The sequence below is a fragment of the Panthera tigris genome, chromosome A2 (assembly GCF_018350195.1).
Source record: "Panthera tigris isolate Pti1 chromosome A2, P.tigris_Pti1_mat1.1, whole genome shotgun sequence".
Taxonomy (NCBI): domain Eukaryota; kingdom Metazoa; phylum Chordata; class Mammalia; order Carnivora; family Felidae; genus Panthera; species Panthera tigris.
The window spans coordinates 33461252-33488853 of NC_056661.1; the positions used below are offsets into that span (position 1 = coordinate 33461252).

Consider the following 27602-nt stretch of genomic DNA (forward strand, 5'->3'; position numbering starts at 1 on the left):
CGGCCAGTCATCTCATAGGGCCTGATATAAAGTGATTGCAATTTCTTTTACTCATGCAGAGCTGTCCAGGTGAACTGGACAGGGGGTTATGGAGTCAGCAGGAGGTTTATATGACTGGTTCAGCCATTCATTAGCCAAGATATAATTTTGAAGATGTTTTGCAGAGATAAAGGAGAGGAAGGGAGAGGAGGGGTGTTTTTGAAGGTAATGGTTTGCTTCAAAGATAAATGAGAAATTAAGAGGCAGGCTTCTTAAACTAGCATATTGTAAGAATCATGGAGGGGCGCCTGGGTGGCTCAGTTGGTTGGGCGGCCGACTTCGGCTCAGGTCATGATCTCACGGTCTGTGAGTTTGAGCCCCGCATCGGGCTCTGTGCTGACAGCTCAGAGCCTGGAGCCTGTTTCGGATTCTGTGTCTCCGTCTCCCTGACCCTCCCCCGTTCATGCTCTGTCTCTTTCTGTCTCAAAAATAAATAAACGTTAAAAAAAAATTAAAAAAAAAAAAAGAATCATGGAACCTTGATAAAAAACATGAAACTGATAGGGTAAGATATTTATATGAGAAAAAGGGGATTATGGACACCCAGTAGGTGTTTATTTAGCACTTGCTGATTGAATTGATTTGAGGAATAATAAAGTTGTGCTTATTATGTGGTTTAATGGTGACATTTCTCTTTAAGTTTCCTATAATGGGAAGATCATGAACCCCATTTATGTTTTCCCATTATCCTCTACTGTAAAGAAAAAACAGCTCAATTTGCCCTTGAATATAACAATAGTGAGAGACTGAGAAAAATCATTTGCTGTCCCCATCTGTGTCACAAGGGTGACCTGTAACTATTTGTTGCCACTTCAACAGAGGGGAGTGATTACACCAAGGGCACTTCTGTATTATATTTCAGTGTGATAGGCTTGCCAAACTGATGGGCAGTAAATGCACAAGGCATAAGGTTTGAAGATAATTTCCACGTCTGATAGGGTGGAGCTCTTTGTCAGAGAATGCAAAAATTAGCTGAACAAATTTCATCCTGATTATTTTTGTACATATCTTGGAAACCTAGCTATAGCTTCCCGTTGGGTCAAATATGGAACAAAATCCAATTATGGCAGATAATTTATTCACTCTTTCTAAAGTCTAGACAGGTTTATATCAACTTGCTCATAGAAAAAGGTAAAGAAATTAAGCAATGTCAAGTGAGGGGCTGTCACAGTTAGAGATAGGTTAGCAACAAGAGATTCAAATGATGATAGTAGTCACAGCAGTAGTAATTATTCATTAGACATGAACAGTAATGCAAAGAGAAAACAGAAAGATCATTTTTAATGTACCCAAAGATAATCAACGATCATGCAGATTTTTTCATGTGCATTTGCAAATTATATTTTGCCTCTAAGATTGCCGCCAATGATTCCTCCTGCCTCTGTTCATTTCCTTGTGTAATCCCCTCCCCCTGAGCGTGGGCTGGTAAAGTTTACGGGATGTCAACTCAGAGGTCAGATGACCAAGTCTGCAGCTTCTAGCCTGAGTGTTCTCTTTCAGTCTTGCTTGCTTGCTCCCTCTGATGAGAGCCAGGGGCCATGTTGCAAGCTCCTGTATGGAAACACAAATGTGGCAAGGAACTGAGGAAGGCATCCAGCCGGTAGACAGTGAAGACTTGAGCCCTTCAATCCCATATCCTGCAGGGAACTGGCTCCTGCCAACACCCACGTGAGTGAGCTTGGAAGTGGATCCTCCCCCACTTGAGCCATCGATGGAATTGCAGCCCTGGTGGCAGAATGACAGCAGTCTCATGAGAGACTTTGAGCCAGCCTATGTGTAGCTGGGTAATATTCAGATATTGGACCCAAAGAAATTCTGAGACCGTAAATGTTTGTTGTTTTAAGCTGCCAAGGGTTGGGGAAGTTTGTTATGTAGCAACAGATAATTAATACATGTAAGTTTACAAAAATTGGATTGGGGCACCTAGGTGGCTCAGTTGATTAAACATCTGATTCTTGCTTTTGGCTCAGGTCATGATCTCATGGTTTGAGAGTTTGAGCCCCACATTAGGCTCTCTGCTGCCAACACAGAGTCTGCTTCGGATCCTCTGCCACCCCCTCCCTCTGCTCTTCTCCCACATATGTGTGTGCGAGTGTGCACACATGTTCTCTCTCTCTCCTTGTCTCTCTCTCAAAAATAAGCAGGAAAAAAATTGGATCACATTGTCTTTCATCAGCCAGAGTTTTATCAGCAAAAAGAGGGCACCCAATTGGGATTTTTGAGCAGAACTGTGCACCATGTTAAGAATATCAGTTAGGTATGAAAGAAGCAGCCAGGGCTTATAACATTATGAAAAATCCATTATCATCCATAGACCTGAAGAAGGAAGGGAAGGAAACTGTGTTAGAAGAGGCCAAAAAAAGGGGAGCCACAGAGGGAAAGTTGTCTTACAGGAGATTTGTCCAGGGACACACCACCTGTCAGAGTTGGGTCAAGGCAGGGAGCAAGCAGAGAAGAAATACCCTGGCATCGTTCTTTTGCCATCCTCAGATTGCCCATGACTGTTACTGGCCAAACCCAGCTGGAAACCAGAGGGCAGTCCCTAGGGGTCAGTGCCCTAGGACAGAAAACAAGGCAGAGAAGGCAGAGAATAGATCTGCTGAGGCATAAAGAGAAAAACCAGCATATGCCCATGCTCTTGTGCAATTATTTTTATGTTTATCATCTTTCTATATCATTAACGATTTGTCTCCATTATGGTTTTATTTATTTAAATTTTTTTTCTTTTTAATGTTTATTTATTTTTGAGAGAGAGAGACAGAGCACAAGCAGGGGAGGAGCACAGAGAGAGGGAGACACAGAAGCTGAAGCAGGCTCCAGGCTCTGAGCTGTCAGCACAGAGCCTGACATGGGGCTTGAACTCACAAACTATGAAATCATGACCCGAGCTGAAGTCAGACACCCAACCCACTGAGCCACCCTGGTGCCCCTACGTCGTGCTTTTAAATAGCTACACATGGGACCTATTACAAATTATCTCAGCCACATACGGATGAACATTTTTAGATGTATAAAAAAATTCTCCTTTTGCTATGGTAAGCAGCGAAGTGAATATCCTTATAGTTCTATTTCTATGGATTAAAAAAAAGTTCCTTTGAGCACAATGCAAGAAGTAGAAATAATTAAGGACAAAGAACTTTTAAAAGGATTTTGATACATCTTGCCATATTACTCACCAGAATATCTACTATACTCTCCCTCTGGGAAAAAAATCTTTGCCTATTTGATAAGATTTTAAAAGTAGGCTTTATTGGGCAGTCTGGTTGTTTTAGTAGGTAGAACATGTGACTCTTGATCTCAGGGTTGTAAGTTCAAGCCCCACACTGGGTGTAAAGATTACTTAAAAAAAAAAATCTTGGGGCACCTGGGTGGCTCAGTCGACTAAACTTCGAATTCTTGATTTTGGCTCAGGTCATGATCTCATGGTTCATGGGATCGAGCTCTGAGTCAGGCTCTGCGCTGTTGGCATGGAGCCTGCTTGGGAGTCTCTCTCTCCCTCTCTCTCTCTCCTCCTCCCCTGCTTGTGCTCTCTCTCTCTCTCTCAAAATAAATAAATAAACATTAAAAGAATAAAATAAATCTTTACCCGAAAAATGCTTTATTGTTTTTTAATTTTCATTTTGGTACTACTAGTAAATTTAAAATACTCTCCTCATGTTCATTAGCTACTTGTATTTCTTCCTTTATGAACTTTGCCCATTTTTTCCATTTGTATTAGTCTTTCTATTATTGATTTATAGGAGGTATTTAATGTTAAGGATTCATTGTTGTCATATATACTGTAAATATTTTCCTTAGTATAAAAAAAAGTCATGCATAGAACCTGTTTCTTTACCTAAATAATATTAAATATTGAATTTAATAATATAAAAATGTTTACCTTTTTAAAACCTATTTCAATAGTTTAATGATGTCAAGTAAAAGTTTTAAGCCATTTGGAACAGTATTTGGAGGTAAAGCATGAAACAAGGATGAAAAATTATTTTCTTCTAAATGCGTGCTTGACTGTCCCCACACCGTTTATTGAGAGGACCATCTTTTTTTTTTTTTTCTCACTGATTTGAAATGGAAAGACAAAGCCACATGGCAAGTATACTCTTTTTTTTTTCAATATATGAAATTTATTGTCAAATCGGTTTCCATATAACACCCAGTAGTATACACTTGATTCTACTACTTAAAGGAAAACAGGCTTTTAAAATGAGCCTTTTTGCATTTTTCATTGGACTTCCTTTCCATTACATATATTTGCTATTCTTTGCAGATGGGTTAAAATACCTCCATGGATACTTTTACTGAATGTGATTCTATGACCTCATTTTTTTTTTTTAACGTTTATTTATTTTTGAGACAGAGAGAGACAGAGCATGAACGGGGGAGGGGCAGAGAGAGAGGGAGACACAGAATTGGAAGCAGGCTCCAGGCTCTGAGCCATCAGTCCAGAGCCTGATGTGGGTCTCGAACTCACAGACCGCGAGATGGTGACCTGAGCCGAAGTCGGACGCCTAACCGACCGAGCCGCCCAGGCGCCCCATGACCTCATTTTTTAATAAAGATCCGCAACAGTGGCCTGGAGATTGGGCCTAGTGCTGCCTGAACATTATGTCCTTCGTCTCCCAAGTTAGGCCTAATGTGTTTTTTGAGGTATGTTTTTTGACTTACTGCAAATTCTTATAAACGCTATTGAGATTTGAGAACTTGTTTAAAAGTAAACTTGGCTTACGGTGGTAGATTTAATTAAAGAAGACAGTGTTATGTAATTTCTCATGCTTAATGCAAATCAGCGCTTACCTAATTTCCAGTGTCTCTTCACATTGAAGATTCGAGGACATATCATACCTGCAGTGTGGTGACAATGATGATGCATTGAAATACTCCATTTAAAAGGTATGTTCAAGGGGTGACAGATATTTCTTTCTTTTTTTTTTTTTTTTTAATTTTATTTTTAGAGAGAGAGCACCCACGTGCTTGCATGTGAGCAGGTAGGGGCAGAAGGAGAGGGAGAATAATTTCAAGCAGGCTCCATGCCCAGTGCAGGGCCCATGACCCTGGGATCATGACCTAAGATAAAATCAAGGGTCAGATGTTCTATCAACTGAGCTACCTGGGCACTCTGGTGACATATTTTTCTGCTAGCATTTTATGAAAAGGAGGTCCCGGGTCATGTTGTAGGATCCGTGTCTCCAAGAGGGCTTCTAGTGGCATCATGAAATACTTGGCGAAGCTTTCACCTTTGTACAAAAGGAGAGAATGTCACATTTCTTCTTGATTCTAGAAGGCATCCAATGAATTGTATTGCCTTCCAAGTTACCAGAAAATGGCATCAACATAATTTCTTCCTACATAGTTGAAGACAGTCATCACAGTGAAGAGGAAAAGAGTTTCTCCTTAATTTTAGAACCAAAGAAGTACTGTCTCAAAATTAAAATCAACAGTCTGGGTTAAATTCTTTCTTAGGGGAAGAGTTGCATCTAAGACTTCCAAAATCATTAGTAACTGGAAAGAACATCTGTTTTCTCTTAGGGAGGTATGATAGTGTGTATCACAAAGTACATGTGCACCTCAGTAATTTATCAATCTCTCATTCATAACATTCAGACTCTATAACATGAATGGGAAAATACTGAATAAATTTCATATCTTCTACAAGCCAGGCAGTGGACTCAGTCCTTTCCATGAATATATTATTAAAAAATCTCCATCCAGGTAGACAAATATGTTATTTTAGTCAATGTTATTGAGGTATAACCTACATACGGTAAAACGCATCCATTTAACTCATGTAATTAAAAACAATAAGTTGTGCAATTCAATGCATTTTTGTAAATGTATTGCATACATAGAACATATACCCAAGCAGTGGCCACCACAATAATGATACAGAATATCTCTATCACCAAAAAGTACTCTTTGGTGTCTCCTTTGGAACCCGTTCCTTGCCTCCACTCCAGGGCCTTGAAACCTCTAGTCTGTTTTGTTGCTATAATTTTATCTCTTCTGGAATTTCATATAAGTGTGATGGACACATGTTTTCATTTCTCTTGTGTAAATACCTAAGAGGCACATTGGAGAGCTAGGGGGTGGGGGACAAAAAGCATTTGGGGAGGTAGAAAATTACAGGTGGAAATTAAAAAAAAAATGGGAAGAGAGAGAAAGGATCTCCTCAGGACCTCAGACTGGCCTCACAGAAGCCACTCTTTCCTGGAGTCATGCAACAGGTCCTGGGTGGGTTACTGCTGCCGTGTAGGTCAGGGGACCATCAACCTTCTCAGGCTGTTCGCAGGCATTTGCTGCCATTGGAGATTACAATGAACACATCAGTCTGGATGTTAACTGTTCTAAGGAGTTAGCCACAGCCATCCATGGGGCCATCATCCTGGCCATGTTTTCTGTTGTCCCCGTGTGGCAAGGCTCCTGGGGGAACAAGACTGGCAAGCCCCACACTGTCCCATGCAAGGTGACCGGCCGCTGTGGCTCTGTGCTAGTTCCCCTCATCCTCATCCCCAGAGGCCCTGGCATTATCTCAGCCCCTATGCCCAAGAAGCTGATGCTGATGGCTGGCATTGAAGACTGCTACACCTCAGCCAGGAGCTGCATTGCCACGCTGGGCAACTTCACCACGGTCACTTTTGGTGCCATTCCCAAGACCTACATCTATCTCCCTCCCACCTCTGGAAAGAGACTGAGTTCACCAAGTCTCTCTATCAGGAATCCACCGACCGTCTTGTAAAGATCCACACCACGGTCTCCAGGCAGGGGTACGGCCACCACCTAGTTTTATACAAGAAAAATGAAGTGAATTAGAGCTTGTGGGGAAAAAAAAATACAACAAAAACATATACAAAACAATAAGAGGGGCATCGGTTTCTGTAGTGGTCGTACCATATTACATTCCTAGCATGTATGAGGTGCTCTTCATTCTTGCCACAATACTTGGCCTTTGGGGGCTTTCTGATTGTTGTCACTGTAGTGAGTAGGTCCCTGGATCTCAGTAGAATCTTCACTTGCATATCTCTGATGCGGTATTCAGTTTCCATCGTGACACTCCATGATTCTCACCTGCTGGTATTCATTCATGTCTCTGTTTAGTACAATCCCATAAAAAGTAGGGATGGCCTGTGGTAACAAATAGCTATTGCAGGGGCGCCTGGGTGGCTCAGTCGGTTAAGTGTCTGACTTCAGCTCAGGTCGTGATCTTGCAGTTTGTGAGTTCGAGCCCTGCTTTGTTCTCTGTGCTGACATCTTGAGCCTGGAGCCTGCTTTGGTTTCTGTGTCTCCCACTCTCTGCCTCTCTCTCTCTCTCTCTCTCTCTCTCTCTCTCAAAAATAAATAAACATTAAAAAACACACACACACACAAATAGGCTATTGCAGGTATGACCACTGAGTGACTTCTCTGATCATGGAAAACATTTTAGTTTCTTTGTTGTTCTCCCTTAGATCACTCACTCTGGGGAAAACCAGCTGCCATATTCTCACGACACTCAAGCAACCCTATGGAGAAGTTTCTGTCGCAAGGAACTGGGCCACTTGCCAAGAGCTGGCACTAATTTGCCAGTCATGGGAGTGAGCCATTTTGTAAGTGGATCCTCCAGTTCCAGTCAAAGCTTCAGCTATATCCCTAGCTGATGACTTGACTGCAGACCTATGAGGGACACCCTGAGACCAAACCCCTCAGCTGAGGCATTCTTGGATACCTGTCCTACAGAAATTGTGTTGAGAGGCCTAAGAAAATTAAAACTTAAAAGCTTAAGTTACGGGAAACTGAAACCTAACCAAGCTTAACCAGCTTGTTCCGCTTCTGTACAATTGCTTGGCGCGCCCACGTATTCCTGATCAATCATAGTTGCCTGGCACAACCGTATATTCTTGATCAACCATTGTTACTTGGCATATCCGTGTATTTCTGATCAATCATTATTGCTTGGCACATCCGTGTATTCCTGATTTCCCCATGACTTGTTTGTACCTGTCTATAAAAGGGGTGTAAAAACCTCTCTCAGGACCTCTCGGCGTCACCGCAACGAGGGTGCAGAGGTCTAGGTTCGAACCTGTAATAAATGACCCTTGCTGCTTAGCTTTGACTCTGGACTCTGGTGGTTCGTTTTTGGGGGTCTCTTAGACTCTGGGCGTTTCATTTGGTGCATTGGCCGGGAAGCCCCCCCCCCCCAAACCCACCAGACCTCAAGTCAACGGGTCATTTCTGAGACCGATCGGTGAGTGAGCCGGCTCTGTCTGTGTCTGTGTCTGTGTCTGTGTCAGTTGTCTGTCTGTTTCTGGCTCTCCCGCGCGGGATCTGTATCAGTGACTGACCTAGCCCTGGCGGATGCGCTATAGGGAAGTCAGTCGGGACCAGTAGGAGACGTCCTCTGGCTCCCGTCTGGGGCACTATTTTGGCCCATCAGAACTCTTTGTTCAGGTTATGGACACCCGTTCTGTATCTGGTCTCTTCTCCAAGGCACTTTCTGTTTGCCGCCGCGCTTGCGATTTAACTTGTCTCCTCTCCCCTACAGGTATATCCAACTCGCTTCCGGAACATTAACTAACTTGGCCCATTTATTTTTTTCCTATACAGGCTATGGGACAAAACCAGAGTACACCTCTCTCCCTTCTTCTAGCTAATTTCAAGGATGTTCAGGCTAGAGGCCATAACCTAAGCCTGGACATCCGCCGGTCAAGACTCATCACTTTCTGCCGGTCTGAGTGGCCCACTTTCGGGTTGGGCTGGCCCACTGAGGGCACTTTTTGTTTGCCTATAGTTGCCAAGGTAAGGGCCAAAACCCTCCGGCCAGGAGAGGAAGGCCACCCAGACCAGGTTCCCTACATCCTCGTCTGGCAAGATCTTATTGAGAACCCTCCACCCTGGATGTCCCCCTTCCTTTCCTCAGAGTCCTGTAAGATTCTCGCGGCCCGCTCCACTGGCCCAACCAAGCCGCGAACCCCCTCAGCACCCCTAAATCCCATATTGCCTGATAGCCAGGACCTACTATCTCTGGACCCTCCACCCTATCTACCCCCTCCCCTTGCACCCCAGGCCTTGCCCGCAGCGGCCGCCCCACCAGTTGCCCCGCTGGTTGCCCCTCAAGGGGAACCGGGGGGGGGGGGGGCGGGAAGCGGCAGCTGTGCCAGAACCAGGAAGGCTACAGGCAGCGGCCGCACCAAGCCCTATTGAAAATGTAACCAACCATGAAGGGCCAGCCGGCCAAACTCGCGGGCGCACCCAGCGTGAGACAAGCTCTCGCTTCCCCGACTCCACTGTAGCCTTACCCCTGCGGGAAATAGGACCCCCCGATGAAACGGGCAATCCCCGACTCCAGTATTGGCCCTTTTCCACCAGTGACCTTTATAATTGGAAAATTCAAAACGCTCGGTTTTCTGATAACCCTAAAGATCTTATAGCCCTCCTAGAGAGCATAATGTTCACCCACCAGCCTACCTGGGATGACTGCCAACAGCTTTTGCGAATCCTGTTTACCACGGAGGAGAGAGAGAATTCAACTTGAAGCACGGAAGCTGGTCCCCGGGGAAGACGGTCGACCCACTGTTAACCCTGACCTCATTAATGCAGCATTTCCCCTGACTCGGCCTGATTGGAACTACAACGTGGCAGAAGGTAGGGGACGACTGCTCATTTATCGCCAGACTCTAATGGCGGGTCTCCGGGCTGCAGCACACAAGCCCACTAATCTGGCCAAGGTGTGCTCAGTAGTACAAGGTAAGACAGAGAGCCCTGTCACCTTCTTAGAGAGATTAATGGAAGCCTTTAGGCAGTACACTCCCATGGACCCTGAGGTTCCTGAAAATCAGGCTGCTGTTGTAATGTCGTTTGTAAACCAGGCTGCCCCTGATATCAAAAAGAAACTCCAAAAATTAAAGGATTTAGAAGGAAAACAGATCCAGGATTTACTCCGCATTGCTCAGCGAGTATATAATAATCGGGACGCTCCAGAGGACAAGCAGCTCAAAGCTACCAGGGAAATGACTAAAGTTTTAGCCGCCATAGTTCAAAAGGATCAAGGGCCCACAGGAGAACAGAAAACTTGCCCCCCTAGGCGCCCCCTAGACAAAGACCAATGCGCCTATTGTAAAGAAAAAGGACATTGGATTCGTGACTGTCCCAAAAAGAAACAACTGCACTCGGGGTCAAAGCCATGGCAAACCAAAGCGGCCCCCATCCTATTTACCCAGAACTCAGAATAGGGGAGACGGGGTTCGGACCCCCTCCCCGAGCCCAGGGTAATCCTACAAGTGGAGGGGACCCCTGTGCAATTCCTCGTGGACACAGGAGCACAGCATTCAGTACTCACTAGCCCTCATGGAAAAATCTCTGATAAGTCCTCCTGGGTCCAAGGAGCTACAGGAACTAAAAAATATCCTTGGACCACCCAACGAACTGTGGATCTAGGGACAGGAAGGGTAACCCACTCCTTTTTGGTCATCCCAGATAGTCCCTGCCCCTTGCTGGGAAGAGATCTCCTCACAAAAATGGGAGTTCAAATTCACTTTCAGCCCGGAGGGCCTAAAGTAACTGACTCCCAGGACCAACCCATCTCGGTCCTCACCATACGACTGGAAGATGAATATCGGCTTCACCAAACTCCACCCTTCCCGGAACAGGATATTAGCTACTGGCTCCACTGGTGTCCCGGAGCCTGGGCAGAAACCGGGGGAATAGGGCTGGCAAAACATCATCCTGCTCTATTCATAGAAGTTAAGCCAGGGGCCGACCCCGTGAGGGTCAAGCAGTACCCCATGTCAGCAGAGGCCAGGCTGGGCATTACCCCACACATCCGTCGTCTTCTCGATGTCAGAATCCTTAGACCATGCCATTCGGCATGGAACACCCCTTTGTTGCCTGTGCGCAAGCCTAATAGTGGAGATTATCGGCCAGTACAAGACCTAAGAGAGGTCAACAAACAGGTTATGGACATACACCCTACCGTGCCCAACCCTTATACTCTTCTTAGTACCCTCAGCCCAGACAAACGATGGTATACTGTTCTTGATTTAAAAGATGCCTTTTTCAGCCTGCCCTTGGCCCCCAAGAGCCAAGATATCTTTGCATTCGAATGGGCGGACCCAGAAAGAGGCATAAATGGACAACTCACCTGGACCCGACTTCCACAAGGATTTAAAAACTCCCCCACCCTATTTGATGAAGCCCTCCATGAAGATTTAAGTGAGTACCGGAAATTAAACCCAAATGTGTCTCTCCTACAATATGTAGATGACCTCCTTGTTGCAGCCGACACCCGAGAAGCCTGCCTCGTGGGGACAAAAAACCTCCTACAGATGCTGGAGAACCTAGGGTACCGCGCGTCCGCTAAGAAGGCCCAAATCTGCAAGCCTGAGGTAATATATCTGGGGTACTTACTAAAAGGAGGACAAAGATGGCTCACTGATGCTCGGAAAGAGACTGTCCTCCGCATCCCGCGACCCAACACGCCTCGACAGGTGAGAGAATTCCTGGGGTCTGCGGGATTCTGCCGATTGTGGATCCCAGGTTTTGCTGAAATGGCCAAACCCCTTTACGCAGTTTCTAAAAACCAACCATCCTTTGAATGGTCTGCAGAAGCTGAGCAGGCATTCCAACAGATAAAGAGAGCTCTCCTATCGGCCCCAGCTCTAGGACTGCCCAATATCTCTAAACCTTTCCACTTATATGTAGATGAGCACCAAGGCATAGCCAAGGCAGTGCTAACCCAGCATTTAGGTCCATGGCCCAGACCAGTGGCCTATCTCTCAAAAAAACTGGATCCTGTAGCTGCAGGATGGCCCCCTTGTCTCCGGATAATAGCGGCTACAGCCCTAATGGTTAAAGATGCCGATAAGCTGTCCCTGGGTCAAGAGTTACATGTCACCACACCCCACACCATTGAAGGAGTACTCAAGCAGCCCCCCGATAGGTGGATGAGCAATGCTCGGATGGTCCACTCTCAGGGACTCCTGTTAAATCCTTTGCGGATCACATATACCCCTCCCCGAACTTTAAACCCAGCCTCGCTGCTACCCGACCCTGACCTGGACTCCCCGCTCCATGACTGTGCTGACATCCTAGCACAGATCCATGGAACAAGGGAAGACCTACAGGACCGGCCATTACCTGATGCTGAGGTCACCTGGTTTACTGACAGAAGTAGCTTCGTCCATCAAGGACAGAGGTATGCAGGGGCAGCAGTGACATCTGAGACTGAAGTGATATGGGCAAAGGCTCTGCCCCCAGGGACTTCTGCCCAAAGGGCAGAACTAATTGCATTAACCCAAGCATTAAAAATGGGGCAGGACCGCAAAGTGACTATATATACGGACAGCCGGTATGCCTTTGCTACGGCCCACATACATGGGGCAATATACCGTGAGAGGGGACTACTCACTGCTGAAGGCAAAGACATCAAAAATAAAGATGAAATTCTGGCCCTATTGGCCACTATTTGGGCCCCTAAAAAATTGGCCGTAGTACATTGCCCGGGTCACCAAAAAATAACTGATCCAGTCTCTCGAGGGAATAACCTCGCTGACCAGACTGCACGCCAGGTAGCACAAAACCTCATTCAAGTACTCCCTGCGCAGCTACCAGACCCAGGGCCCCGAGATTTACCCCCACAGCCTGAATACTCAGAAGATGATCTTATTTGGATGCGCAAGCTCCCCATGACACAAGTTACAGATGGATGGTGGAGGGACTCTAGAGACCGCCTTATTCTTCCCGAAAAATTGGGCCACGCAATCCTGACAAAAATACACCACTCTACCCATTTGGGGCCCCGAAGACTTCAGGATCTCTTCAGACAATCTCAACTGGTATTAAAAAACATCTCTGACCAGACAGAAAGGGTTGTGACAGCCTGTTCTACATGTCAACTCCAAAACGCGCACCCACATACCACAGCCCAAGGCCACCGAAAAAGAGGAACCATACCAGGAGCCCACTGGGAAGTGGACTTTACCGAGGTAAAGCCCGGCAAATACGGTTATAAATACTTACTAGTGTTCATAGACACTTTTTCAGGATGGACTGAAGCCTTCCCAACCAAGAAGGAAACGGCGCAGATAGTAGCCAAAAAGATCCTAGAGGAAATCCTGCCCAGGTATGGTTTTCCAGTCATGATAGGGTCAGACAATGGACCTGCATTTGTTTCTAAGGTAAGTCAGGGATTGGCTTCCGTACTTGGGCAGATTGGAAATTACATTGTGCCTACCGGCCCCAAAGCTCAGGACAAGTAGAAAGAATGAATAGAACACTAAAAGAGACCCTTACTAAATTGACTATGGAGACTGGCGCTAATTGGGTAGAGTTACTCCCCTACGCTCTGTACAGGGTTCGCAACTCCCCATACAAGTTGGGCCTTACACCCTATGAAATCATGTTTGGCAGACCCACACCTATTATACCTAATCTTAAGTCAAACCTTATTCAATTAGACCGAGATAACAGCCTCTTGTCTTCTCTCAGGGCTCTACAGCAGGTTCATGAGGCCGTGTGGCCTAAACTAAAAGAACTGTATGAGACAGAGCTCCCACCCACTCCTCATCAGTATCGTCCAGGAGACTGGGTCCTCGTCAAGCGACACAGGCAGGAGAACCTCGAACCCAGGTGGAAAGGACCTTACCAAATCATCCTGACGACTCCCACCGCCATCAAGGTAGATAACCTCCCCACCTGGATTCACCACACCCACGTGAAACCTGTCGACCCGCTGTCTGACTTCGTGGGACACACTGATAAGAATATTACTTGGACTGTAAACCGGAGTAAGAAAAACCCCCTCAAACTAACCTTGCGCCGTGCCTCCCCTAAACATGTTCAAGATAGTAACCCTTGTCCTACTAGCCCTCAACCTTAAACTCCTAGAGGGAGGACTAAATGCCCCTGTTGACAAACGGAAATTGTATGAAGCTCTGTATGGGAGGCCCTGTGATTGCAGAGGTGGCGTAGTTAGAACCCTTACCCTGCCACATGGTAAAAGACTAATAGCCGGCTCTATAGGAAAGGGTGGTCACTATCAGCAAATATACACTCAAACCCAAGACTGTGGGACCACAATTGCTTACTTAACCCAGACCTATGATATAAGAACTAGCCGAGAACCCACTGTGGTCAGCACTCCATGGGTTTCTCCCTTACCTTCTCCCCCTTTTGGGCCCCCTACTAGGCCTCCTCCTCCTTTTTACCATCGGCCCTATTATATTCAACAGAATAATGAACTTTATCAGAGATAGATTAAACACCATTCAGGTTATGGTCCTTAGGCCACAGTATCAGCTCCTCGACATGGAAAGCGAGCTTGATTAAGTAGCACTGTAGGACCCAAGATTGGGTCCTCAGGTACTTGAGAAAGGGGGGAATGAGAGGCCTAAGAAAATGAAAACTTAAAAGCTTAAGTTACAGGAAACTGAAACCTAACCAAGCTTAACCAGCTTGTTCCGCTTCTGTACAATTGCTTGGCGCGCCCACGTATTCCTGATCAATCATAGTTGCCTGGCACAACCGTATATTCTTGATCAACCATTGTTACTTGGCATATCCGTGTATTTCTGATCAATCATTATTGCTTGGCACATCCGTGTATTCCTGATTTCCCCATGACTTGTTTGTACCTGTCTATAAAAGGGGTGTAAAAACCTCTCTCAGGACCTCTCGGCGTCACCGCAACGAGGGCACAGAGGTCCAGGTTCGAACCTGTAATAAATGACCCTTGCTGCTTAGCTTTGACTCTGGACTCTGGTGGTTCGTTTTTGGGGGTCTCTTAGACTCTGGGCGTTTCAGTGTGAGGTAATAAAGGTTTACTGTTCTAAGTTTTGGGATAGTTTGTTACTCACCAACAGACAACCAGTACAGATTTTGGTACCTAAAAAAATTTTTTTAAAACGTTTATTTATTATTAAGACACAGAGAGAGACAGAACATGAGCATGGGAGGGGCAGAGAGAGGAGGAGACACAGAATCCGAAGCAGGCTCCAGGCTCTGAGCTGCCAGCACAGAGCCTGACACGGGAATCGCACTCGTGAACCTCCAGATCATGACCTGAGCCAAAGTCAGAAGCTTAACTGACTGAGCCACCCAGGCGCCCCTTTAAAAAAAAATTTTTTTTTAATTTTTTTTTAACATTTTATTTATTTTTGAGACAGAGAGAGACAGAGCATGAACAGGGGAGGGGCAGAGAGAGAGGGAGACACAGAATTGGAAGCAGGCTCCAGGCTCTGAGCCATCAGCCCAGAGCCCGACGCGGGGCTCGAACTCACGGACCGCGAGATCTTGGCCTGAGCTGAAGTCGGACATTTAACCGACTGAGCCACCCAGTCGCCCCTTTAAAAAAATTTTTTTTTAAACTTTTTTTTTAACATTTTATTTATTTTTGAGACAGAGAGAGACAGAGCATGAACAGGGGAGGGGCAGAGAGAGAGGGAGACACAGAATCGGAAGCAGGCTCCAGGCTCTGAGCCATCAGCCCAGAGCCCGACGCGGGGCTCGAACTCACGGACCGCGAGATCTTGGCCTGAGCTGAAGTCGGACGTTTAACCGACTGAGCCACCCAGGCGCCCCCCCCCCAATTTTTTTTTTTTAATGAGGTTTTGGTACTTAAAGATGGGTTGCTGCTGTAACAAACATTCAAACTCTAGGAGTGGCTTTGTCACCAGGCAGTAGATTAAAAAATGGAAGGACTTTGAGGAAAGCATTAGTGGAAACCTACTGATCAAACCTTGATGGCCTTGGAGGAGTCTGCCAGCAAGGGCTTATGGGTAAATGTGATTGGCATAATTCTAAGATGGTTCTAAACATTCCTGCCCTGTTAATTCATACGTTTTGTACAATCACATCCCTTGAGTGTGATTAGAACCTGCTAGCATGATGAAATATAACTTCCATGATTATGTTGCAAAAAATGATTTTGCATATGTAATTAAGGTCCCTAATCATTTGAATTAATCAAAAGAGAGATTATGGAGGGCAGGGGTGGGTAGGGCTGACCTCATCGTATAAGCCCTTAAAAGAGACAAACAACAGCATAAGAGGTCCTCCTGCTGGCCCCGGGGTGGGGACGGGGCGGGGGGTAGTGAACCAGCATATTTTGAGATGGCCTATGGATTGTGACATGTGGCAATCAGGAGAGGACCAATGTTCTGCAGGCAGCATAGGGAAAGGTATTGGTAGAGGGAACAACACGGGTAAGATGGGAGAGCTTGAAAGTGTATAGTCTGTGAGTAGTCTAGCCAGTGGGAAGAGTGACAGAAGACACCATCTGGGAGGTGAGTACCATGATAAGGAGCTGGACTATTTCACATGCGCAGCAAAAGAGAGTAATTTGAATCAGGAAAGTGATGTAACCATCATCTTTAGAGAATACTTCCCGTGCACCAAGAACTAAGTTGAAAACGTGCATGCATTACCTCACTGAATCTGTAATAGTACCAAAAGAAATTACTCTCAGTATCCCAAGTTCACAAGGGAGGAAACTCCATCTTGGAGAAGTTATGCGCAAACCTAGCAGGCAAAGCTTGGAATTTGAAACCTTAAAGGTATGCTGGCTAATTATTTCTAGATCACACATCTAGATGAGAATAAAGAATGGTATGAACGTCGATTAAAGAAAGGCAGACAAGGAGCCTGGTAAGGCTACTGCAAAGGTTTTGAGGGAAGATGGGCACTAAGAAAAAATTCAAGCCTGGCTCTGCTATGTTCCCTGTAGCTTTTGGTTGGGACTTCTGGATGTGCGCACTCGTACCACAGCGAACAGGATGAGCAATTCTGCAAATAGATAATTTAAAAAGTAAATACTATTAGATGCAGTAACTGTAAGAGGTGGAGGATGCTAATTTTCACCTGGAGTAAGGAACCTTTTAAAGCCTTTTTCTATATGTTTACTAATCGTCTGATGTTGAGTCTGTTTTATAGAAACTCAGACAAAATTAGTTCAAACTGAGCTAAGAGAAAAATTAAAAAGAACTGGAAACTAAAATCCTTGTCCCTTAAACTAGTCCCGCCCCTTCATTGCCCCGCCTTCCACCAAGCCGCGCCTCTTTGGGGCTAACACTAGCTTTCCCCAGCCTTCACCCGGTGACTCTCAGTTCCAGGATCCCGCCCAGCTTCATTTGCTCGCGAGAGTTTCTTCATCTAGCCGAATCACAAGGCTGCTGCAGGAAACGGAAGCAGAGAAGAGTCGCGAGACTTGGCTAGACCGCATGCCTCCCCAGACCCCTCCCCTCCCTCCCGGCGCACCTTCTGGCCCAGCTTTCTTGGTTGCACGTGTAGTTGTTTTGGCTCAATCTCACGTGGCCGCGGAAGTGCCGGCGCTACAAGTCCGCCCCCAAGATGGCGGCACCCAATGAATGGGGTCGCGATCCGCTTCTGCTCAGTCTCGAAGTATAGCCTTTGCGGTGGTCTGCGGGGCCATGGAGCGGCCTGGGTTCATGGCTTCGCTGGTGGTGAGTGCTGGACGGTAGGGTGGGGCGCTCGGGGTGCCAGAGTCGCGCAGTGGAGCCCGTAGTAGTTTCTGTCCCCTGGCACTTCCGGTTTCGCGCGTTTAACCGTCTTCAGGTCAGTGGTCACCTGGCAGGTCCCGGAGGGAACGCGGGTTTCCTGGGCCCCCGCCGGTCCTCGTGTCAAGGCTGTGCCTTTCCTACCTGGAAAACAGAAGGACACGGGGGTGGGGTGCTTGACAGTTTTCCTCAAAATGGAAAGAAAAAAAAAGTTGCAATTATATAGTGTGACCACATTCTGGAGAACTTGGGAATTAAGTATATGTAACAACAACTCCCTCCCCCCCCCCCCCACCCCGGCCAAAAAAAAAAATACCCACAACGAAACAAAAACGCTTGCATCGCTCAGATTCTTCCTGTCCAGGACTATGTTTTTTATTTAGCTGTATTTGTTTTCACTTTCGTAAAATGACCTGTTCATTCAATATATAATTAATCTGTTTATTTAAAGTGTTCTTGTAGGCTTTGGGTATATTGATAAGTGTAAATAATTACGGAGCCAATAGGATAGTAGTGTGTAGAAACCTACCAGAATTAACAGGTTTGAACATCAAAAACAACCCAAGAACCAAAACGTCTGTAATATTTTGAAGTCTCTGTTACCGCAGGTCTAGTAGGGATACCGGATACAGCAGTGAACAAGATAGATTGGCTGCTTGTGTGTGTTTTCATTGTGGAAGAGTAGGAAGAAACAGTAAAAAACAAACAAAAAACACAACATTTGAAAAAGCTTCCACTGGGGTAATGGAGGCTCAGTAGAATTTCATTTAATTGTTTGTTGTTGCAGGTGTTAGGGATAATATGGTGAACAAGACAGACCTCAAGTGGGTCAGGTGGTGGAGACAGAATAGTAAAATGACTGTTAGGAAAAACAGCAATGATCTGAGGGCTGGTTTCATAGTGTTACGGAGGATGTGCAAGGGAGTGCCTTAGCCTCACTTGTGGGATCATGTTTTATTTATTTATTTTAACGTTTATTTTTGAGACAGAGAGAGACAGAGCATGAATGGGGGAGGGGCAGAGAGAGAGGGAGACACAGAATCGGAAGCAGGCTCCAGGCTCTGAGCCATCAGCCCAGAGCCCGACGCGGGGCTCGAACTCACGGACTGCAAGATCGTGACCTGAACTGAAGTCGGACGCTTAACTGACTGAGCCACCCAGGTGCCCCTGTGGGATCATGTTTTAAATCTAGGTCTATTGAGACTTGTGTAAACTAGGTTTTAAGGATACAAAGAAATACACCATTTTGAAGTTTTCCTCTCTAGTGAGACAGAAGTAGTAGCTTTGACAATTAAAATTCCTTTGCTGGGAACTGGGGTAAGCTCTTTACATACATTAATTTTTCAAGTTCTGACAATCAGTTAAGTCTTTTTTATTTATTTACTTATTTTTATTTTTATTATTATTATTTTTAATGTTTATTTATTTTTGAGATAGAGACAGAGCATGAATGGGGGAGGGTCAGAGAGAGAGGAAGACACAGAATCCAAAGCAGGCTCCAGGCTCTGAGCTGTCAGCACAGAGCCCGACGCGGGGCTCGAACTCATGGACCGTGAGATCATGACCTGAGCCGAAGTCGGACGCTCAACCGACTGAGCCACCCAGGCGCCCCTATTTATTTTTATTTTTAAAAATTATTTTTAATTTTATTTTTTTAAATTTACACCTAAATTAGTTAGCATAGAGTGCAACAATGATTTCAGGAGTAGATTCCTTAGTGCCCCTTACCCATTTAGCCCATCCCCCTCCCACACCCCCTCCAGTAACCCTCAGTTCTCCATATTTATGAGAGAACTCATAAATTTATTTATTATTTTCTCTTATGTTTTGTCCCCCTCCCTGTTTTTATATTATTTTTGTTTCCCTTCCCTTATGTTCATCTGTTTTGTCTCTTAAAGTCCTCATATGAGTGAAGTCATATGATATTTGTCTTTCTCTGAGTGACTAATTTCAGTTAGCATAATACTCTCCAGTTCCATCCACTTAGTTGCAAATGGCAAGGTTTCATTCTTTTTGATTGCCAAGTAATACTCCATTGTCTATATATACCACATCTTCTTTATCCATTCATCCATTGATGGACATGTGGGCTCTTTCCGTACTTTGGCTATTGTTGGTAACACTGCTATAAACATTGGGGTGCATGTGTCCCTTCGAAACAGCACACCTGTATCCCTTGGATAATACCTAGTAGTGCAATTGCTGGGTCGTAGGGTAGTTCTATTTTTAGCTTTTTGAGGACCCTCCATACTGTTTTCCAGAGTGCCTGCACCAGGTTGCATTCCCATGACAATCAGTTAAGTCTCATCTTAGTTTTCCAAATGAGGAACTGAGGTATAGAGAGTTTAGGTAACTTCTCCAGAGTCACACAACTGATATCTGTTTCATGTGTGTAAGTGTCAGAGCTCAGATTGCAACCAGGCAGCGTAACATGGGATTTCATGCTCATAAACACTCCTTGATACTCTCCCTGAAGTCAGCAGCAATAGCTAGCCATTGCTAAAAACAGGTGAGTGCCAGAGTTAACAAATGAATGGTAGTTTTAAAATTTATTAAAATAGGATACAAAGGCCAAAAGATACTTTTTTTTTCACCGCAGTTACAGATGGCATAATTAGGATCAATAAGTAGAAGTTTCGAGGAAGTTAGATTTCATTCCAGCTAAAGAGGAATGATTTTATTTGTTAAACACACACAGTTTATCGGCCATGTGTTCTGTCCACCAGGCACTCGATAGCCCTTGGAGGTATGGTGGTCAACCAACCAAACTCCTAAGTACCGTTTAAAAAATGAACTGAGGTGGACTGGAGATAGAACAATATTGGAGAACCTTCTTGAGATTCTTGGAATGACCAAGAAATCCCCCGAGGAGGTAACATCAAGCTAAGACATGAAAGGTAGGAAAGGGAAAGACATTTCCAGGAGCAGAGGAGAAAATTGAAAGGGAGCAGTGTGAACGAAAACCCTCAGGTGGAAGGAATTGAGGATGGTAAAGTGGTGGCTAAGGCCTAGTGGGTAAGGGTAGTGTGGCAGTGGGTCGTGTATCAGAGGTGAGTCTTTGTGGGCCATGGAAAGGAATTTTGATTTTTCTTTTCTTTTTTTAAATGTTTATTTATTTATTTTGAGAGAAAGAGCACGAGCATGAGAGAGGCAGAAAGAGAGGGAGAGAGAGGATCCCATGCTGGCTCTGAGTCATGGGCTGGGAGTCCACTGTGGGGCTCAAACTCTGGAACCAGGAGCTCAAATCAAGAGTCAGATGCTTAACTGTCTGAGCCACCCAGGTGCCCCAGGACTTTGGATTTCATTTGAAGCATAATGGAAGTCATTAGAAAGTTCTATTATCAAAGTAGTTCAGCAATGGAATGGCCTCCCCCCACCCCCCCACCCCTGCTCAGGTTGGGAGTATCTTTGAGGTAGGCTGGGTGCTCCTGGGGGAGTTGTGATTTGCTTGTCGCTGTGCTGCCAGGGCCTGGCATTTAGTAGGTACTCAGTCTTACTTACTGAAAGAATGAATGAGAGATAGGTCTAAATGATTGCCGGTCTTGAAACTCAGATTCTAAGTATTGAGTGAGAGAATGTTAGATATGTAGTACAGAGCCTGACATGTAGCAGTCCTTTAAATACTTGCTTCCTAAAGCTTCACGAGGAGGATTGAAGGGTCGTAGAGTAGAAGGGAAGAGCCCCTGGGATGTTAGTGTTCATTTGGAGCAGAGTAGGCTGTTGAGAAGGAAAAAAACCTCAGAGTACAGTGACCGATTCATACTTTTAGGAAAACAGTTGGAACCAAGTATTAGCAACCTAAAGATGTTCATAACATTTAATTCAGTGAAGACAATAGAAAGCCGCTTAAACATGACACAAGAGAGAAGTGGTTAAACGGTAATAGATGCATTTCATGAGCGATTCATGGGCCATTAACAACAGTTAATGTGAAGAGTGTGCGCTATAACATGGAAAATACTTGTAAAAGAAAAAAAATACAAGACTGCACGTAGATATATCTGCTCATGCCTGATTAAAACTATAAAAATACGATCTGTTCATGAAAAAAGGACTATTGAAATTTCCCAAGATGATACAAAATAATTTTGATAATAGCATTACTTTTTCTCTAGGTTTTTTTTTAAGATACAAAAAGTACTTTTTTTTTTTTTTTTTTTTTTTTTAAATAAATACCGCACCCTGTATTACGTCTCTTTTCCTGCCTGCCTCTTCTCTCCCCTTCAGTACTTAACGATTTCACGGTCCTTGTAGTTCATGAATTCATCTGGCTTGTTACTTGAATGAGACACCCCAAACATCCTGCTGTAGTTACTGTGAACCGGTCCCCGGTTCAGGGAAAAGAAGCTTGGCAAGTGTGGGCACTGTGCAGTGTGAAGTAAACGCGGTCTTTTGGGTGGTTGCCTGGGTTATCAAAGTAGCCTTGAGAACTGATGAGAAAAGGTACGATTATTTAACGACCTCTAAAAACTCTTGTCAGTGTTAAATGACGGACTCTTGCTGTTGATGTAAATGTGTAAGGAAATGAAAAAAATAGTAAGGCTGATATTTAACTGTGATTTACAACGTGAGAGACACAGAGTTTCTTTGTGAAAGTGTGTCAGAAGGAATTTGAACAGTGCCTATCTTCTTTCTTTTAAATTTTTTTTAACGTTTATTTATCTTTGAGAGAGACAGAGTGTGAGTGGGGGGAGGAGACACAGAATCTGAAGCAGGCTCCAGGCTCTGGGCTGTCAGCACAGACAGAGCCGGATACGGGGCTCCAACTGGGAACGGCGAGACTGTGACCTAGGCGGAAGTTGGAGACTTAATGGACTGAACCCCGCAGGTGCCCCAAACAGTGCTTATCTTCTAGTCACATAACTTACATAGAACTAGCATGTTTGTTATGCCTCGGCAAAGTGTCACACAGCTTCGGGTCAACTTCCAACGTTTTATCCTGTGCTTTCCTTGTTAGAAAGTATGTCAGAATTCTTTGATGGGAAGACTTTTGCTGGCATCCTTTCCTCTGGGACACTTCATCCTTTTGGTGATAGCCGCTTTCCTCACTTAGGTTGGTAAGTTGGCCTTTGCTCATTGCCTCTCTGCATATCTAGATTTCAGTGTTCCCACTTTTCAGTTATTTGCTGCAGTTTGATCTTTGTTGGCCAGCTCCCTCTATTGATTTTCTACTTTTGGAAAATGTCACTCTGTTTACTGTAATGTGAACCATGGTGTTGAATGTCTTGTGTTACTTGTACTTGGAATTCATGCCTCCTCTTCCTTTGTAAGGCACAGGCTGTTTGCCTGACTGTTCTTTTATTTTTAAATTGTTTTCTTAGGTGGTTCTGAAAAAGTTCTTTCATAATACTGGTGTCTTCTCCCTGGGTCTGACCTTTGGCTGAGAACCACTGGCAGAATGTGACTTGAGGGGAATGACAGGGGTTGTGTTGCTATGGCTTCTTCGGTGGGTGAGCAAACAGAGTGAAAAGAGGATGAAGTACTGGACATACTTTGAAGGGAAGTTTTCCATGTTCTTTGCCATGTATTTTTCTTTCCTCGAAGGTTGCCTCCTAGTTTTCAATCTGGTGTAAAGGGATGTTAGTATCTTATGATGAAGTATTATCTCCAGATCTATAAGGAGTTGGGAATGATGCTTCCACATTCTCTAGGTTGCTTCATGTGACTTTGTTTCTTTTGGCATTTTAAGTCAGAGTGAGCAGATCGTTTTTGCTTGTTTTGATGTTGAGCTGTACCCTGGACACAAGTATATTCTGAATTTTGATCAGTCACTGGAGCCTGCAAGGTCCCCTCAGAGACCCTCGGTCATCTAGGACCACAGTTGAGAACCAGTGTTGGTGGATGCCTTTTTTCTGTGTCTCACGTACTGGGAGATGGGACCACTTTTCCTTTCTCATTTTTCTTTAGGCATAAGAGGGGGTTGGAGGAATGTTTTAGTATTTGATAATTACAAAAGACTTGTTAATGTGATGTTTTGTTACCACTTCTGAAAGAAATGCTACCTGTTGAAATAAAAATTTAGTAGTGAAAATTTATATGATACAGAATTTGAGCAGCACTAATGAAATGTCAAATAGAGAAAAGGAAAAAAACTGCACCCAGGCCTTTTTCACCTCCACAAATCAGGCATCTTTTACCTGTTCAACCAGACATATATGTTAGCCTTTACTCTGGTAGTGGATAAGAGTGCTTCAAACGTAAGGCCCCTGCCCTCGTGCTTTATAGTCCAGTAGGAGACAGATGTTAAAAAGAAAATGAAACAAAAATTAGCCATGCAGTAGCAAATAGTGATGAAAAGTAGCCATTTACTGAGCACTTTAACATGTGCCTGTGCACATTTTTCACAGCAAGTCTTATAGTTACAGTTTTGTATTTTTTTTAAGTTAATTTATTTTGAGAGAGAGAGCGAGTGAGCAGGGAAGGGGCAGAGAGAGAGGGAGAGAGAATCTAAGCAGGCTCCCTATTGCCACCATGGAGCCTAATGTGGGCTCGAACTCACTAACCGTGAGATCATGACCTGAGCCAAAAAATGAGAGTTGGACCCTTAACTGAGCCACCCAGGTGCCCTTTGTATTCTGCTTCTAAAAAATTAACCCGTAAATTCAAATCTAACGGTTATAAAGAAATTTGAACATATGTATTTCTCAAGTTTTTTAGTTGATGCTGAATTGTTCCTGCCGTGCATCACATGATTTGGCTTTGTGTGGAGTGTGTCCATAGGTGATTCTTGTCCAGGAGGCAGAATTTGAGGAGAAATTTAAATTCATTATTACTAATAAAAGACTTGAATTTATGTATTTTATATATGAATTTATTAAATTTAATATATGAATGTAATCTTCAATCTTTATCACCTAAGTCTTTTCATGGCCTTTAATAGTCATGTCAGAAATACTGCATCCAGGAAACTTTGAAGGATATTTATAGTAACATACTAAAAATAATAATTTTTTTTATTGATAAGTGTTAAAGGCTGGCATTTTGCAGTTTTTTACTGGCGTTTCCAGCTTTTTATTATATACAAGCATGTAATAGGCTCACGTAATTGTATTTAATTCTCATTTAATCTCCCTTTTCCTCGGCTGCAGTGACTTCTTACTTGACATGTCTCTGAAGGCAAGGAAAATAAAAGCAAAAATGAACTATTGGGACCTCATTAAGATAAAAAGCTTCTGCACAGCAAAGGGAGCACTCAGTAAAACCAAAAGGTAACCAACGGAATGGGAGAAGATGTTTGCAAATGACATGTCAGATATAGGGTTAGTATCCAAAATCTGTGAAGAATTTACCAAACTCAACACCCGAGAAACAAATAATCCAGTGAAGAAATGGGCAGAAGACATGAATAGACACTTTCCCAAAGAAGACATCCATATGGCTAACAGACAGATGAAAAAATGCTCCACATTGCTCATCATCAGGGAAATACAAATCAAAACCATGTTGAGATATCACTTCACAGTGGTCAGAGTGGCTAAAATTAGCAACTCAGGAAACAACTTCTATTGGAGATGATGTGGAGAAAGGGGAACACTCTTGCACTGTTGGTGGGAATGCACACTGCTGCAGCCACTCTGGAAAACAATGTGGACGTTTCTCAAAAATTAAAAATAGAATTACCCTATGACCTAGCGATAGAACAACTAGGAATTTATCCCAAGGAAACAGGAGTGCTGATTTGTAGGGGCGCATGTACCCCAATGTTTATAGCAGCACTATTGACAATAGCCAAACTATGGAGAGACACCAAATGTCCATCACCTAATGAATGGATAAAGAAGATGTGGTCTGTATATACAATGAAATACTACTTGGCAATGAAAAAACAATGAAATCTTGCCATGTACAACAATGTGGATGGAACTGGAGAGTATTATGCTAAGTGAAATAAGTGAGTCAGAAAAAGACATATATTTTCATTCATGTGGAATTTGAGAAACTTAGCAGAAGACCATAGGGAAAGGGAAGGAAAGATAAGATAAAAACAGAGGGAGAGAAAGCATAAGAGACAAAAATACTGAGAAAAAATGAGAGAACCAATGGGGTTGATGGGGGTGTGGGGAAAATGAGTGATGGGCATTGAGGAGGGCACTTGTTGGGATGAGCACTGGCTGTTGTATGTAAATGATGAATCACAGGAATCTACCCCGAAGCCAAGACTACACTGTGCATACGTTAGCTAACTTGACAATAAACTGTTAAAAAATATAATTTCAATTTTGAAAAACTCCGTGAAGTAAGGTACTATTATTTTCCCCATTTCATGTATGAAGAAATAGAAGCTTAGAGAGGGTTAAATAGCTTTCCTAAGGAGACCCAGTTGAGATTGAAGCCAGGTCTGTCTGTCTGATGTCAAAGCTGTGTTCTTAGGCGATAGTTAATCTGAAAGAATTTCTGGAGAAATCGAAGGGTACTCAAGAACATTACTGTGTTCTTGAGAATAGCCTCACTAAACAAAACAACCTACGTGGCCTTTTCCTTTGGGAAGTGATGATCAGCAGAATTTCTGGAGAAGTCACCCTAAATAGATCACAAAGCTATCTGTTTAAATGGAATGCTAAGAAGTAAAGTAGCAGACAGATGGCCCTGGCTTTCAGCTATCACAAGTCCTCTGGCAAACCGCAATTGGGACAAAGAGTGACTTACTCTTTTTATTCCGAACATTTAATCTTTTTATAAAGTGTTTTCTCATCATCTCCCATATCCATTTGATTCAGACCAGCAAACTAGTGCTGAAGCCCTGCTACATATGAGGCTCCGGGTTAGATACTTAGGAGAGCAAAGGTGACTGACCTGGCTTCTGTTCTGAAGGATCATAATGTCAGGTCAGATGTAATGATTACTTAGTACTGAAAGTGAAATCTAAATGGGGTTATGTCGGGGAGTCAAGGAAGTAGCATTTAATTCTCACCGGGAGCTTGGGAAGGACTTTAGGAAGCTCATGGCATTTGGTCACAGCCTTAACAGTGGATAGGATTTTGGCAGGTGTGTGTGTGTGTGTGTGTGTGTGTGTGTGTGTGTGTGTGTGTGTGTGTGTGTGTGTGTATGGTGGCAGGAGAGTAGGTAGCCTTCTGTAAACGGGAGACAGAGGGCAAAGAGAGGACATTCCACACTGAAAACTAAAGCAGGAGGGCAGAAGTGAGAAGTTGTAGGTCATGTTCGGGAAACAGGTTCCTGAGACTCACTGACTATAAGAGTATGTAAAATGAAGCTGGGTAGGTATGAACATGGGTCAGGGTTCTTAGTTACCTCTTACTAAGTGCCAACTCAATACCACATGCAATCAGTGAATTAGGATTTTTTTTTTTTTTTTTTTGGTGGAGCAGTATTATTTGAAATCTTTACTTTTATAAGTTTATAATGCTCATTATAAAACTGGAACAATACAAAAATTAGCAAGATGGTAAAAATACTACTCATTCCCAATCTCTTGCGACAGAGGTAATAACTTGGAGGAATTCAGTGTGTATGCTTCCAAAGTTCAAGTTAGGCATATGTATAGATCCATACACATTTCTTTGTAAGGTGAGATTATATGGCATATATGCTTCTATAGCTTATTTAATTAATTTACGAATATAACATATTTCTGTGCCAGTGAGTTCAGATTGACTTCTTTCTTTTAAAGGCTGTGTAGCAGTCTGTTACTCAGGTAGAATTTATTTAACAAGATCCCAAGGATGGACCTTTAGACTATTGCCAGTTTTTTACTGTTATAAATAATTGCTGTAGTAAACCATCTTGTATATTTATGCACTTATTTCTGTGGAAGAAATGTTTGGAAATAAAATCACAGGTCAAGGGCTTTATAAATGAAAATTTTCATTTTGCCAAATTGTCCTTCACAAGATTGTAATAATTTGTTTCCCCTAATAGTGCCCATAATCATTCTTCATATTTTTAACCTTTTTAATTTATGGGGAAATTATTTTGATTTGTTTTATTTGATCATTAATGATAGGGAAGCACACATTCATAATTTGGTTGGCTGTTTATATTTTTCTTTTGGATATTGCATGGTCCTTTGTTTTGTAGTTTGTTTTTATTTTTATTTATTTTTTTGTAGTTTGTTTTTAATTCAATGTA

The 27602-nt window shown here is 43.7% G+C and overlaps 3 protein-coding genes and 1 non-coding gene across 4 annotated transcripts in view; all 4 read left to right on the top strand.

The window, feature by feature from the left end:
* LOC102963531 (40S ribosomal protein S2-like) overlaps nucleotides 1-6843 on the top strand; it is a 34205-nt gene extending 27362 nt beyond the window's left edge. Inside the window, 2 exon segments of the mRNA XM_015543879.2 lie at nucleotides 6323-6704; nucleotides 6707-6843. Coding sequence (XP_015399365.1) covers nucleotides 6323-6704; nucleotides 6707-6843 — 519 coding nt within the window.
* LOC122236812 lies at nucleotides 6186-6259 on the top strand. The gene has a single exon (XR_006215059.1). It is a non-coding gene; the product is annotated as a small nucleolar RNA SNORA64/SNORA10 family (small nucleolar RNA).
* Nucleotides 6844-8616: 1773 nt separating the features above from the next.
* Nucleotides 8617-14395, top strand: LOC122236220. The gene is given in 4 exon segments (XM_042977111.1): nucleotides 8617-9005; nucleotides 9073-9519; nucleotides 9521-13209; nucleotides 13212-14395. Coding segments are annotated over 4 exon segments (5196 nt in total). The 3' UTR covers nucleotides 13883-14395.
* Nucleotides 14396-17262: 2867 nt separating this feature from the next.
* Nucleotides 17263-27602, top strand: part of SLC25A26 (solute carrier family 25 member 26) — a 137810-nt gene continuing 127470 nt past the window's right edge. The window contains 2 exon segments of the mRNA XM_007096339.3: nucleotides 17263-17416; nucleotides 17418-17462. Coding sequence (XP_007096401.2) covers nucleotides 17363-17416; nucleotides 17418-17462 — 99 coding nt within the window. The 5' untranslated portion in view covers nucleotides 17263-17362.